This window comes from Maniola hyperantus, chromosome 13 (genome assembly GCF_902806685.2).
Source record: "Maniola hyperantus chromosome 13, iAphHyp1.2, whole genome shotgun sequence".
Classification (NCBI taxonomy): domain Eukaryota; kingdom Metazoa; phylum Arthropoda; class Insecta; order Lepidoptera; family Nymphalidae; genus Maniola; species Maniola hyperantus.
In genome coordinates this window covers 9779423-9791437 of record NC_048548.1, presented here as the reverse complement: position 1 = coordinate 9791437, position 12015 = coordinate 9779423, and the positions used below count along the sequence as shown (strand labels likewise).

General features: G+C 35.5%; 1 protein-coding gene across 2 annotated transcripts; it reads right to left on the bottom strand.

The window, feature by feature from the left end:
• Positions 1-1260: 1260 nt before the first annotated feature.
• Positions 1261-11787, bottom strand: Shmt (serine hydroxymethyl transferase). 2 transcript variants are annotated; one of them, XM_034974752.2, is made up of 8 exons: positions 11532-11787; positions 10831-11063; positions 10246-10361; positions 9550-9710; positions 8160-8355; positions 6101-6372; positions 5155-5374; positions 1261-1910 (listed from the first exon to the last, which is right to left on the bottom strand). In XM_034974752.2, exons 1-8 carry the CDS (start codon positions 11646-11648, stop codon positions 1672-1674), a joined length of 1554 nt encoding a protein of 517 aa, XP_034830643.1. In that variant the 5' UTR covers positions 11649-11787; the 3' UTR covers positions 1261-1671. The 2 variants fall into 2 exon arrangements, with proteins under 2 accessions (XP_034830643.1, XP_069358851.1); XM_069502750.1 differs by having other exon boundaries at positions 11412-11552.
• Between the last annotated feature and the right edge of the window lie 228 nt (positions 11788-12015).

Below are 12015 nucleotides of genomic sequence, written 5' to 3'. Positions count from 1 at the left end.
TGGCCGATAGATTATCTGTGCTCTGACGTCATGCATTTGTAAACAACAGCATAACCACATACATTATATATACTGAGCATAACCTACCAAAGTTTAATAAACATGACTTCTATACTAGTTTACATGAAAAATATAGTAATTATCGTTATTGTATCATCCGAGAATGTAAAAAACGCATCGATAAAGACCACAGGAAAGTTGTGGATTAGAGTGCCCAGTGAAATAAATATACGACAAAGACTTGCTTAAAGGGATCCTATATGACTAACGACTTCAACCCAAATTTATTTTTGCAAAGATCACTTTGTTGTAAGTCTTACTTAATAACTTATTCAATTTATAAAGAGAAAACGATATTTTTTTACGTTTACTATGAGTTTTTAGAAATATATAAAAACTAGCTTATGCTCGTGACTTCGCCCGCATGGACTTCATAAATTTCAAACCTCCATTTAACCCACTCAGGGGTGGAATTTCAAAAAATCCTTTCCTAGTGGATACCTTCTCTTTACCTACAAAGAACACACTCACCAAATTTCATGTATCTAGGACCAGCTGTTTAGATGTTTAGGCTGTGCGTTGATATATAAGTTAGTCAGGACTCTAAATTTTATATATATATGGATACTACGTTAGTCCCCGCGTGACATAGGAATGACATTTCTTTGTTTACATATTTAATGACGTCACATCATGGCTGACAGCGTTTTCTGCGTTTCAAATAAAAATAAAAATTGTATTTTTTTAAATTGGATTCATATATCCATCCTGCGTTTTTAATAATTGTTATTGATATATTTCGTTGTTTTAAGCAAAATACTATAATAAATAATCATTTATTGGACGAAATTAGATATGAGTCAAGTAGCCTAATGCCATGTTGGTGTTAAAATAGCTAAGTAGATATAGCAGCAACGGATATTAGTGTAATTTTTATAAACACCTTTATGTTTATATAAATAATACTACTTACAAGTCTTGGAGTGTAATATAAATTACATCAGTACCCATAATCATTATAAATGCAAAAGTGTATTTGTTTGTTGGTTTGTCTTCGTTGCAACGGAATAACGGATCGACGTTATTTTTTGCATTGATATTGATATAGAGAGTGACCATAGGCTACTTTTTATCTTGTTAACTCAGTTTCTACAGGATTTTCTAAAACAAATTCACGCGGACGAAGTCGCGAGCATCAGCTAGTACCTAATAATTACTATTTGTTGCAAAGTAGTTCTTAATTTTTTAATTAAAACACGATTCGTTGTACAAAATTATAATTATAATTTATTATAAAAAGAGATTCTTACATTATGTAAATAAAAATATCAAGATAGGAACATATAACTAGTTACTTGCTATCTGGTATTTAAAATGCAGCCATTGCAGCACTGTTTGTTTGTAAAAGTTACAAAATGAGTGAAAACAATCTTTTGTAATGGGTTAAATAGGTATTTGACATTTGTTTCTTGAGTAACAAGCTTACGACCTATATTGGCAAGAGAGAGTGCAAAGTCGTATCTTGGATTTATATGTATCAATAGTTGATAGAAATTTTTATTGTATTGTATGGTTGGTATATATAAATCATTACAAGAACCTTGAACATAGACAATTTCTCAAATGGCAAAATTGGATAAAATACAAAGTGTATTCAACAGTTTCGATAATTTAATATGTGTCATAGCCAGGCAGGGGGAATGATCGGCTGTACTTTTCAATTTCTTCTTTGAGGCTGTTGATTTTGGCCTTGATGTCTGTGTTCTCTGCAATAAATTTGTTGAAGTCTACCAATTTGGGTCCTGATATCTTGGTGATTTCTTGAGCCAGTTTTAGGGCTTTGTCAATGTAATCTACTACTCTGTCAATGTCTGCCTCCTTTAAGCCTCTTGAAGTTAATGCTGGTGTACCTGTAAATGCGATACATAATATTTTTACCAATATATTTTTGCTTTTTACCAACAAGAACAGGGAATCCGAAATTAAACGTTAAATTTTAACAGATTGGTTGGTTTATGAAGGAAAATACAAATCTTGAACGAGTACATGGTGTACTGTACTCTGTATTTCATTGATATTTCTCGACTCTAGTATCATAAGGTCGGATGTGTACTTCCGACCAAACTCACTTTTTTACATAAAGGTAATGAGCATTTCGGGCTCTTTCTGCCAAGCTGACACCAGTATTTCTATCTCTTTTCGTTGCAAAGATAAATACATGCATAATGTCGTATCTGAACACATTCTAAAAATTTGGAGAACCATAATTATATTTTTTGACTTGCGTATGTATGCACCAAAGCAATGGAGAAAAATGATAGGTGTATTTTGAGTTCGACCATTATGCTACGAAATAAGTTTATTTGTAATAATAGCTGGTACTGCAGTTACTCACTTCTGCTTCTAAAATATGTAATAATTTTGTTAGGTAAAATCACAAAAGATGTTATGCTTCGAATTTTTTGTATTAATATTTGGACTGTGAATCATTTAAGACTTTTTGCCTTGTAATATAAATAATTTTGCAATAAAATTCATGGAAGTAAGTTGAAATAAAGCTTTTTGTTTGTGACTACATTAAAGTTGATGTGATTAATAGGTAAGAGATCCATCCTATTTCACCAAAATTTTGGACTAAACTGCGGGAAAAAAGTAAAGAGCCAGAATAAAGCTGAAGACATTTTGAAAATGTAGACTAGAAAATCTTTTAGGACCACGAAAATCACACCATGGAAATCTAAAAATATATTATAATAATACCCCACTAAGCAAAAACCGTGCATTTATGGTGTTTTATATGAATCATAGTTCAAATCATCAGTTCAAAAATTTATTGCCCTAGTTTTTAAGGTAGCCTTAAAAAATTAGAGTACCTAATCAATTTTTTTCTTCTTTACCCGTCTTATAATCGACCGGTTTTGATATTAATCGAGAGCAGAAATTATAAGGCACCTACAATATGTGATGATAGTGATTCTAACGAAACGTTCCTAATTATAGGAAGCTTTAGATTATGTTAATTTAAATATATATGTAGTATAAATTAATTTATTAATTAAACAACTAATAAAAGTGAAAGTAAAAAAAAATAAAAAACTTAACTAAAACACGAAAGAAACAGTTTAAAAAAGTATCTGTTAAAAAGAACAGTCGAAACAGAAGCAATGGAATTTAAAAAAAAGCAGAAAGTATTTTTTTTATTACAAAAGTGGCAATGCCGGATTTGACTAACAGTAAATCCTTATACCTGCGTAGTTTCTGCACCTTAAAAACGATTCATGATGCTACCAGCAGTGTTGCTACTTTAATGTAGTCTGAAAACATCAGCTGCAGCGGAAGGAATAAAACAGTATCTTGTCTTATTTCATTAATCTACTAGAGAAGAAACAAAGTATTCTCGAAATTGTTGAAGAATTGACTTTGTGGTCTGATAATTGTGTCGGTCATAATCGGAGCATGATAATCGTTATGGCTTACTTATGATTATTATAAGGATTACCACACTAAAAGGTGATAAATCACAAGCTTTATGCTAAAATGCAACATGTACCTACGTGGAGTAAGATGTCATCCATGCACAAATAGAAAAAAAGGGAACAGCTGAAAACAATGCAGATTACTAAACTAAGAGATTGGTCACAGTTTACAAGAACATGCGAAGGAAACAAAACTTTTTGATAAGTTTGATTTGGCACTACAACATATTTTTAAAGACCACATCCCTTTACAAAGGTGATATATCAGGACCGTTTGTTATATCAAAAAAAAAAATAAGAACGGCGGGGATTTTCAGATTTCGGAATATATTACCTGGCTACAACTAACGCAATAATGCTGGGTGTTATTATTTTATAAAAACTACTTTAAAGAAGACTTTTTTGTATTTCATTAGTATGTTATAGGTACATATAAACTTAAAATTCTTCCCCGCTTTCGCCCAATATACGACATAATGAGAAACCATTATCCACTGTAAAATATAACCAACTTTTGCAGTAGGTACCTGCTACGTACCTAATCATTATAAGGAAAATCAGGCTATTTTGGCATGTTTTAGATTTCTATATTGATGTAACCGCAATGTATGCAATTCCACAAAAAATGTTTGGCCCACTGTAGGTTTCTAATTACTTTGTATTTTTTTTTATCCAATTTTTGGCCGTTGTTTTTAATTAATGGGCTTTATTTGTGAATTTGTAAATGTTATTTTCATTCATTCAGTAGTCACAAGGTTTACACGGATGCAATGGTCAGACTATCGGGCGAATGCAATTATTATGTTTCAGATCTAACTAATCAGTTTCAGAAAAATCAGATAGGTACATTGTTGCTATCTCACAAAACTCCTAAATGATTTTTGTGAGATAACTACTGTGATCTTTTGTCCGAATATTACTTATGTATAATCAGTTAAGACGTATTATGAAATATTAAGTAATAGATCCGACTTTTATTTCAAATTTGTAATAGTAAAAATTGCAGCCATAAAGTCGGTTTACAACTTATGCACACAATTTTTTAGCACAGTTACGAATATTACCAGCATAAAGTCGCATATCGTCCATTTTGAAGAAATTGTGAGTTTATATTTTATTTATTAATGATAAAGTATTTCTAGTAATGGTTAATGATAGATACAGTTAAGTGTTAAATATTACAAAAACAACTGAAATTGTATCTCTAGTAGTTTAGAAATTATGACCCGATTTCCCTAGCATTTTTGTTTTGGCTCTCCTGAAAAGTAGCAAAAATCCACATCCGACCTTATGATACTAGAGTCGAGATTTAATTTTGTTAAAATTATTACTTGATAATGTGAAGAATATTTGGGTTGAGTCTTTCTCATTCTGACATTATATTGTGATTCTCAGTATCGGGCCAGCGGGCACTCTGGGTTGAGTTGATGATGCATTAAGCCCTTTTCGAGCTGACAGCCTCAATTATCATTAGACTTTTTCAAGGCAGTGTCCTCGTTTCAAGCAGTACGGCATAAATATGCAGTACTACTTCAATTCCACTATGCCTTTAGCGCGCGGTCCTGTAAAGCCTGCGCTACGCATATCCACCAGGACGAAGTGGACGTCTATCTTGTAGGCATGCGATTTTAGACCTTTGCACTACCACTGAGTGTTCATAATAGATTGTTATGCTCACCTAATCGGATACCACTAGGGTTGAGAGCACTCTTGTCTCCAGGCACAGTGTTCTTGTTGCACGCGATACTGCATAGTTCCAGTATGCGTTCGGCGCGCGCTCCGCTGAGGCCCGCGTTACGTACGTCCACGAGTATTAAATGCAGGTCCGTACCACCGGTCGCGATAGCGTAGCCGCGCGATTTTAGACCTTCGCACAATCGCTGGGCGTTCTTTATTACCTGGCAAATTATATCGTATTATAATATTATTAATACACAACAAAAATGAGATTTGGAACTAAGCACGCAGCGAGGCACGCCATGTAGTGCACCTCAGATGGTTAAAATATCGACTAAGTATCTAAGGTTTGTTTGGTAAAAGCTTTGGCCAAGATATAGTGCCCAAAGATTTAGCGTTTCAGTACTATCCCACGTAGACAGTAGAAACCGATTAGAGGTATGGGTTGAATTAAATTGGCGTACCCCTTTTAAAGCGGTCGATTCCAGGCACACACCTATAACTTTTCAGAGTTTTGTGTGTTGAATTGTATTGTTATGTACTGGGTTGAAATATCCATAGTTCAAAATCATTGTATTACTTGGGGTACGTTACCACTATTTACATTATATTAGGGTTTAATTAATAATAATAAGTAATAGATCCATACCTGCCGCTGGTAGTCCACAAACATAGTGGCCTGTTTCATAGCAGTAGCAATCGCAGCAATAGCATGGTTGTGCGGTCCGCCCTGCAGGCCGGGGAACACTGCCTGGTTAATTTTGTTCTCCAAGTCCTATCTTCTCCCCCTTAGCGTTCACAGATCTCACTCACTTTTGAAAGAAGACAATCCCTGTGCGAGGATCGCGCAGCGTCTTGTAAGTTGTCGTACTCGAATGGGAAGATTAGCGCCATTCAGGTTTTCATTAGCGCCATCTAGTTAATAATAATAATTTATAGATCCATACCTGTTGTTGGTAGTCCACAAACTCGGGCATAGTGGCCTGTTTCATAGCAGTAGCGATCGCAGCAATAGCATGGTTGTGCGGCCCGCCCTGCAGGCCGGGAAACACCGCCTGGTTGATTTTGTTCTCCAAGTCATACATTATCTTCTCCCCTTTAGCGTTCACAGATCTCACTCCCTTTCGGAAGAAGACGACACCTGCGCGAGGACCGCGCAACGTCTTGTGGGTTGTTGTTGTTACAATATCACTGTACTCGAATGGGCTGGGGACTACACCTGTAAAAAATATTGTGTCAAACTCAAACTCGTTATCTCTACCAGAAATGTTCATGCAATACAAGGAACTGTAGCTGACTCGGCCAGTTTACACACATTTTATAATACATGTTTCAAGCTAATATTTATATTTATATCGTATTTCATAATATGCACAAATATGTATAATATATTATACTAGTACGTATTTATAAACATTATAAGATAATAAATATTATACCCAGCAGTTTATCGATAGTCGACTATCGACTTTCGAACTCCCTAGCTGGCAGAGGTACACAACGTATTATATACCGACGCGCCGATGCGCGGACGCAATTGCAAAGTCAAATCCCAACTTTGACGCGGAACGCACGCCGCTTGTGCTCCCGTCCATAATACGCGCTTATGTATATCTGCTTACATCTTGTGATTTCGCTTTCCCGCTACGCTTGGCTTATGCTTAATTCCTGTGTAGTGCTTTTAGTGCCTTATAGAATATGCTAAATCATTTCTGTGCACCTTCTACCATGTTTGGGTGATGTATATGTAATATTGGAATAGCAAGAAATAAACAACGTTACTGGAGTCCGATCTTTCATTTCCTCGCCTGCACAGTAGGTACCTGCCGTTTCCTACGTCGGACATCTACAGGAAGACTACAAGTACGTACCTACTGATTTACATACATATAACAAATATCACCCCTGATATATTACATAAACATTGGCGGTGAACACCTACCACATACCGCCATAGAACAAAACACTTAATTTGCTATAATCCGCTGAAACAGACAAATCTGCACATTAGGTATAGCAAATTAAGCTTTTGGTTCCTTGATTATCGCATGGTTATCGTTATTAAATTTTATAACGTTAAAATTGCTAAAAATTACATTGTGTAACATTAGAAATTAGTGTAGTCCATGCGGACGAAATTGTAGGAATAAGCTAGTATAAAATCATCAAAAATTAAAAAAGCTTTAATCTCATTCATTGATGTTTTAGTTAAACCATACTCATTATAAATCGTTCCTTGCTTAGTTTTAAACCAAGTTGGAGAGCAACAATGTGGCTAATTCCGTTGTACACAATCTCTAAACTAAACTAAAATGGCACGTCTAAATCTATTGCTATCCCTTTCATAATGTTGCTTGCGGAAAAGGAGAGCACTAGATTTAGACCTATTAATTTAGTTTAGTTTAGAGATTGTGTGCTAGAGAATCGGCCCCACTGTTCCTTTAAAAACTCTTTATTACTAGAAATGTGTATCAGTTTGTTAAACAATTGATAGATAAGGACACACAAATAAATGATGCAACTTTTGACGTATTAAGATTTAAGACTGACCTCCAATGGAGATGAAAATTGTAAACAATGATAAAATTAATGACGATACACTGATATGATATCTGTGACGATTATGTGTGAGGACCAATTATAATTTCTACTAATTCATTACACAAACTTTAAACTGTGTCCTGTTAGATATAGAATTTCAAACCAATCAGTATATGTTTTCCATTAAGACTAACTTTATTGTAAAAGCAAGATTATACTACCTACTATGAAATTTTAATAATCATTACCAATGCCACAGTGTGCTTGTTTGTCCTTCAATCACGTCGCAACGGAGCAACAGATCGCCGAGATTGTTTGCATGGGTATAGTTAAAGATCTGGAGAGTGACATAGGGTACATACTTTTTATCCAGAAAAATCAAACAAGTCCCACAGGATTTTAAAACCTAAATTCATGCAAACGAAGACGCGGGCATCAGCTAGTAAACAATATGTTTGTATGTACCTGCAGCCACTAGTCCAGAGATATGCGCCATATCTGCCATCAACATAGCTCCGTTCTCGTCCGCGATCTCTCTGAAGCGTTTGTAGTCCAGACAGCGTGAGTAGCAGCTCATGCCAGCGATGATCAAACGTGGCTTGAACAGCCTTGCTGTTTCTGCTAGCTTCTCATAATCTATGAGACCTGTTTGGGGATCCACCTGGAAAAGGATAAAAACATTCTTTCATCATACCTCTTCGAAAAACAAACATTGGCATTAACTGATAGCAGGAACAAAATTCTATTTTGCTCTTATGATCTTTCTCTCTTCTGATTGATCTGCGTGCTTTAGTATGTGTTTTGCTTTTTCTCAAAGGTAGTGATGAAAAATAGTGTGTCACTCAGGGCCAAAATATTTTGTTCTCGGGCGGTGTATTATTGAATTGCTATGCTCAGCAGGATTCTACTTTAGAATTTCTCTGATTTCAAAATAACGCCAAAGAGGAACAAAATATCACTTTCCCACGAATTATCACTAAGACAGAAAGGGTGGAGCTCAGAAGAAATATTTTGGTTGTTAACTCAACTTTTGAGGTAGCGACGCCCTTTCAGTCTCCTGTGTTTTGTTTTCATTATACCAATTTTAATTTATTGTTTGTGACAGAAAGTTGTAATCAAAAGATTTTGGCCGGTACAGAGATTGCTATCCCAGGAATGATAAGGTACATTTTGTCCCTGAAAATAAAAGAGTTTTTTTTTTTTTTTTTTTTAATAGATATAGCGAGCAAGCGAGCAGGCGGGTCACCTGATGTTAAGTGATTACCGCCGCCCATGAACATTTGCAGCACCAGAGGAGCCGCCGATGCGTTGCCGGCCTTTTAGGAATTTGTTGGTCCGCCCCTTGAATAACCCCATGTTATAATCTAGTGGGAACACCGCCGATGGGAGTTGGTTCCACAGTTTGCACGTGCGTGGAAAGAAGGATCTGGCGCAGCGGACGGTCGAAGTGCACCAGACACCCAGATGGTGAGGGTGAAATTCCTTACGGTGGCGCGCGATGCGGTTGTAGAAAAAAGAGGGTGGAATGAGGTCAAAAAGCTCTTCAGAGCACTCCCCATTATACAGGCGATAGAACACGCATAGAGAGCTAACGTCTCTGCGGTGCTCCAGGCTTTCCAACGGAGAGTTCCCAATGGATTGTTAAAAACCTAATCTCATTGAAGAAGTCGCGGGCTTCACCTATTCGGTACAGAGACAGCTTACTTCGCAAATATAGGTTACTTTTTATCCTGGAAAATCAAAGAATTTTCAAGCGATTTTTGAAAAACCGAAACTGACACGGCAGAAGTCATCATCTAGTAGTTTATAAAACCAAATTAGAACCATAGCTTGTAAGTAGGAACAGACACCTTACCTTGTATGGCATACTCTCAAAGAAGATAGAAGTGGCAGATATCTTCTTAGTGGCTGTGAAGAACCCATGTGTAAGATGCCCTCCGTCGGGCAGGTCCAAGCCCATGATGCGACCATGGGGCTCCACAACTGCTGTGTATACTGCGAAGTTGGCTGGAGATCCTGATATCAAAATATCTTCATCAGCATCTCAATTCTCAACACATCACCAGCATGAGTATGGGTCTGCTCTCAGAATGAAAAGAGCTTAGTCCATCACAATGGCCTTTACCAGTGTGGTGGACTTACCTTCCTTACATTATGGACACATTATGGAACGTTATGGAGAATTCTCAGGCATGCAGGTTTTACAATATTTTCTGTCACCGGTAAACTTCAGCATAAAAAGTTTATAAAAACACTTGTATAGAAAAGCAACATTGTGTGAAAATTCCAAGTCAAACCATCAGTGGGTAAACATAGTATGTTTGAGTCAACAAAACTCAAACAATGGTCGATAGGTTGACTTGGAATTTTTACACAATGTTGCTTTTCTATACAACTGTTTTTATATACTTTCTATCCCAAAGTTCCCACGGGAACAGTAAGTATTTACTTCCCTAAATCAGACTGGGGCCACAATGGAAGCTGAATTTTATATATTTTCAAGATTTAAATTACATACAACATTGTAAAGTAGTTTTACTATTTCTTTTACCTGAATATGGCTGGACATTAACTCCCCAATCTTCAGCTTTCAGTCTATATGCCTCTAGTGACCTTTGCTGGGCCAATATTTCTACTTCATCAATAAATTCATTGCCTCCATAATATCTGAAATGTGAATATTTAAAATACATAACATAAAAATAATTTATATTTGGGGTATTGGATTTCTGTGTTTACTTGACTGTTGCTTTTACCTACTTTTGGGCATGGAGATATTAACTATCACATTATTATCTTAAGATTTAATGCAGAACCATAAATTTAGAATTCTATATTGAGGTTAACACTTTAATAATAATTTTTGTAAATCAATGAATACCTTTGTCACAACACCTTTTTCAAATTACCACTCGCACACCATCTTTGTATGTTAATGGTATTATATCATAAACCTTCACATAAAAGCCAACAACAACTATACAAAGTTTCGACTCAATTGGATGAACATTATACAAATGCATAGGTAGTAACATCAGACGGAAACGTTTAAGTGTGGAAACCAGCCCAGAGCGAAGAAGGTAGTAACATGCATTCATTCATTTTTATATAATGTAGATAAGAAAAGAATACCAACCTTTGATGTGGCATACCCTCAGAGTATTTATTGTGCAAGCATGAGCTAAGGCACTGGAGAACTGGTACAGATGTAAAGTTCTCAGAGGCAATCATCTCCAGACCACTCGCTTGCCGTTGCTTTTCTTTCTTGATTATTTCAAATAATTCGGGATCAGTGTCCCATAAGTTTCCATTTAATACTGCGTTATTCATGATTGAAGTTGTTTTAAAATTTCTTACTACAAATATATTCTGTAAATACAAATTTTTTACTACAAAATATATTTAAGTACTTAATTCTTGTAAAGTTCCGATTGAAGAAGACCGTTTCACTATCAATTATGAACTGAGCTGATAATAATTTAATTGTAGGATAGTCTTGACTATTGACCTCAATGATATTATTTTATAACGCAATCGCAAACAAGAGTTGATTGCTTGATTTCGAAGTTCGACAATAGGCTAATAAAATTTACGAACATGCTTTCGTCAGTATTATACGCAATGTGAAATCAATGTTTCATAAAAACACGGTGATAGTGTATTCCATTAAAGAATAGGTGTTATTTATTAACTCACTTTTATGTATTTTCAACTTACCTACAATCCCTACAATTTCACTTAACCTCGAACTAATGAAACTTGAATGAGAATTATTGAGAGTTCAAAAAACTAAACTTTTTGACAACTATTTTGTAATCTAGTTTAATGTTTACTTACTGCAGGGTGTCTTCTTGCTTGCAATTCTTGGAGAGGACCCGATAAAATTTGCGAAGAGTGCGTGTTAATTCTGCGAGTTATGTCGCGAAAACAAGTTCTTACTATGTTATTATTCATTTTTTATACTTTTGGACCCAAATCGTATTGTAACCCTCTTCGTTATACTATTTCTTTTCTTAAAATAAGAACATGTTATCAATTTTGATAACCCATTATGAACTCTATTATCGTCTACTTGACGTTTCACACATCTTGCTTTAGCGCCATAGCAATCAATTCTACCAACCAATAAATATAAAGCTGAGGGCCGATTCATGGCCGATTCCCATTTGCCGTCTGTCGAGTCGGGATTTTAATTGGATGTTCCAGTGGCAGAACATTTTATATTATTACGCTATTTACACTAATTTTCTGAAAACGAGTTTGAGTCAAAATAATCTGCCACTGGAACATCCGATTAAAATCCGGGACCGACAGCCAACAA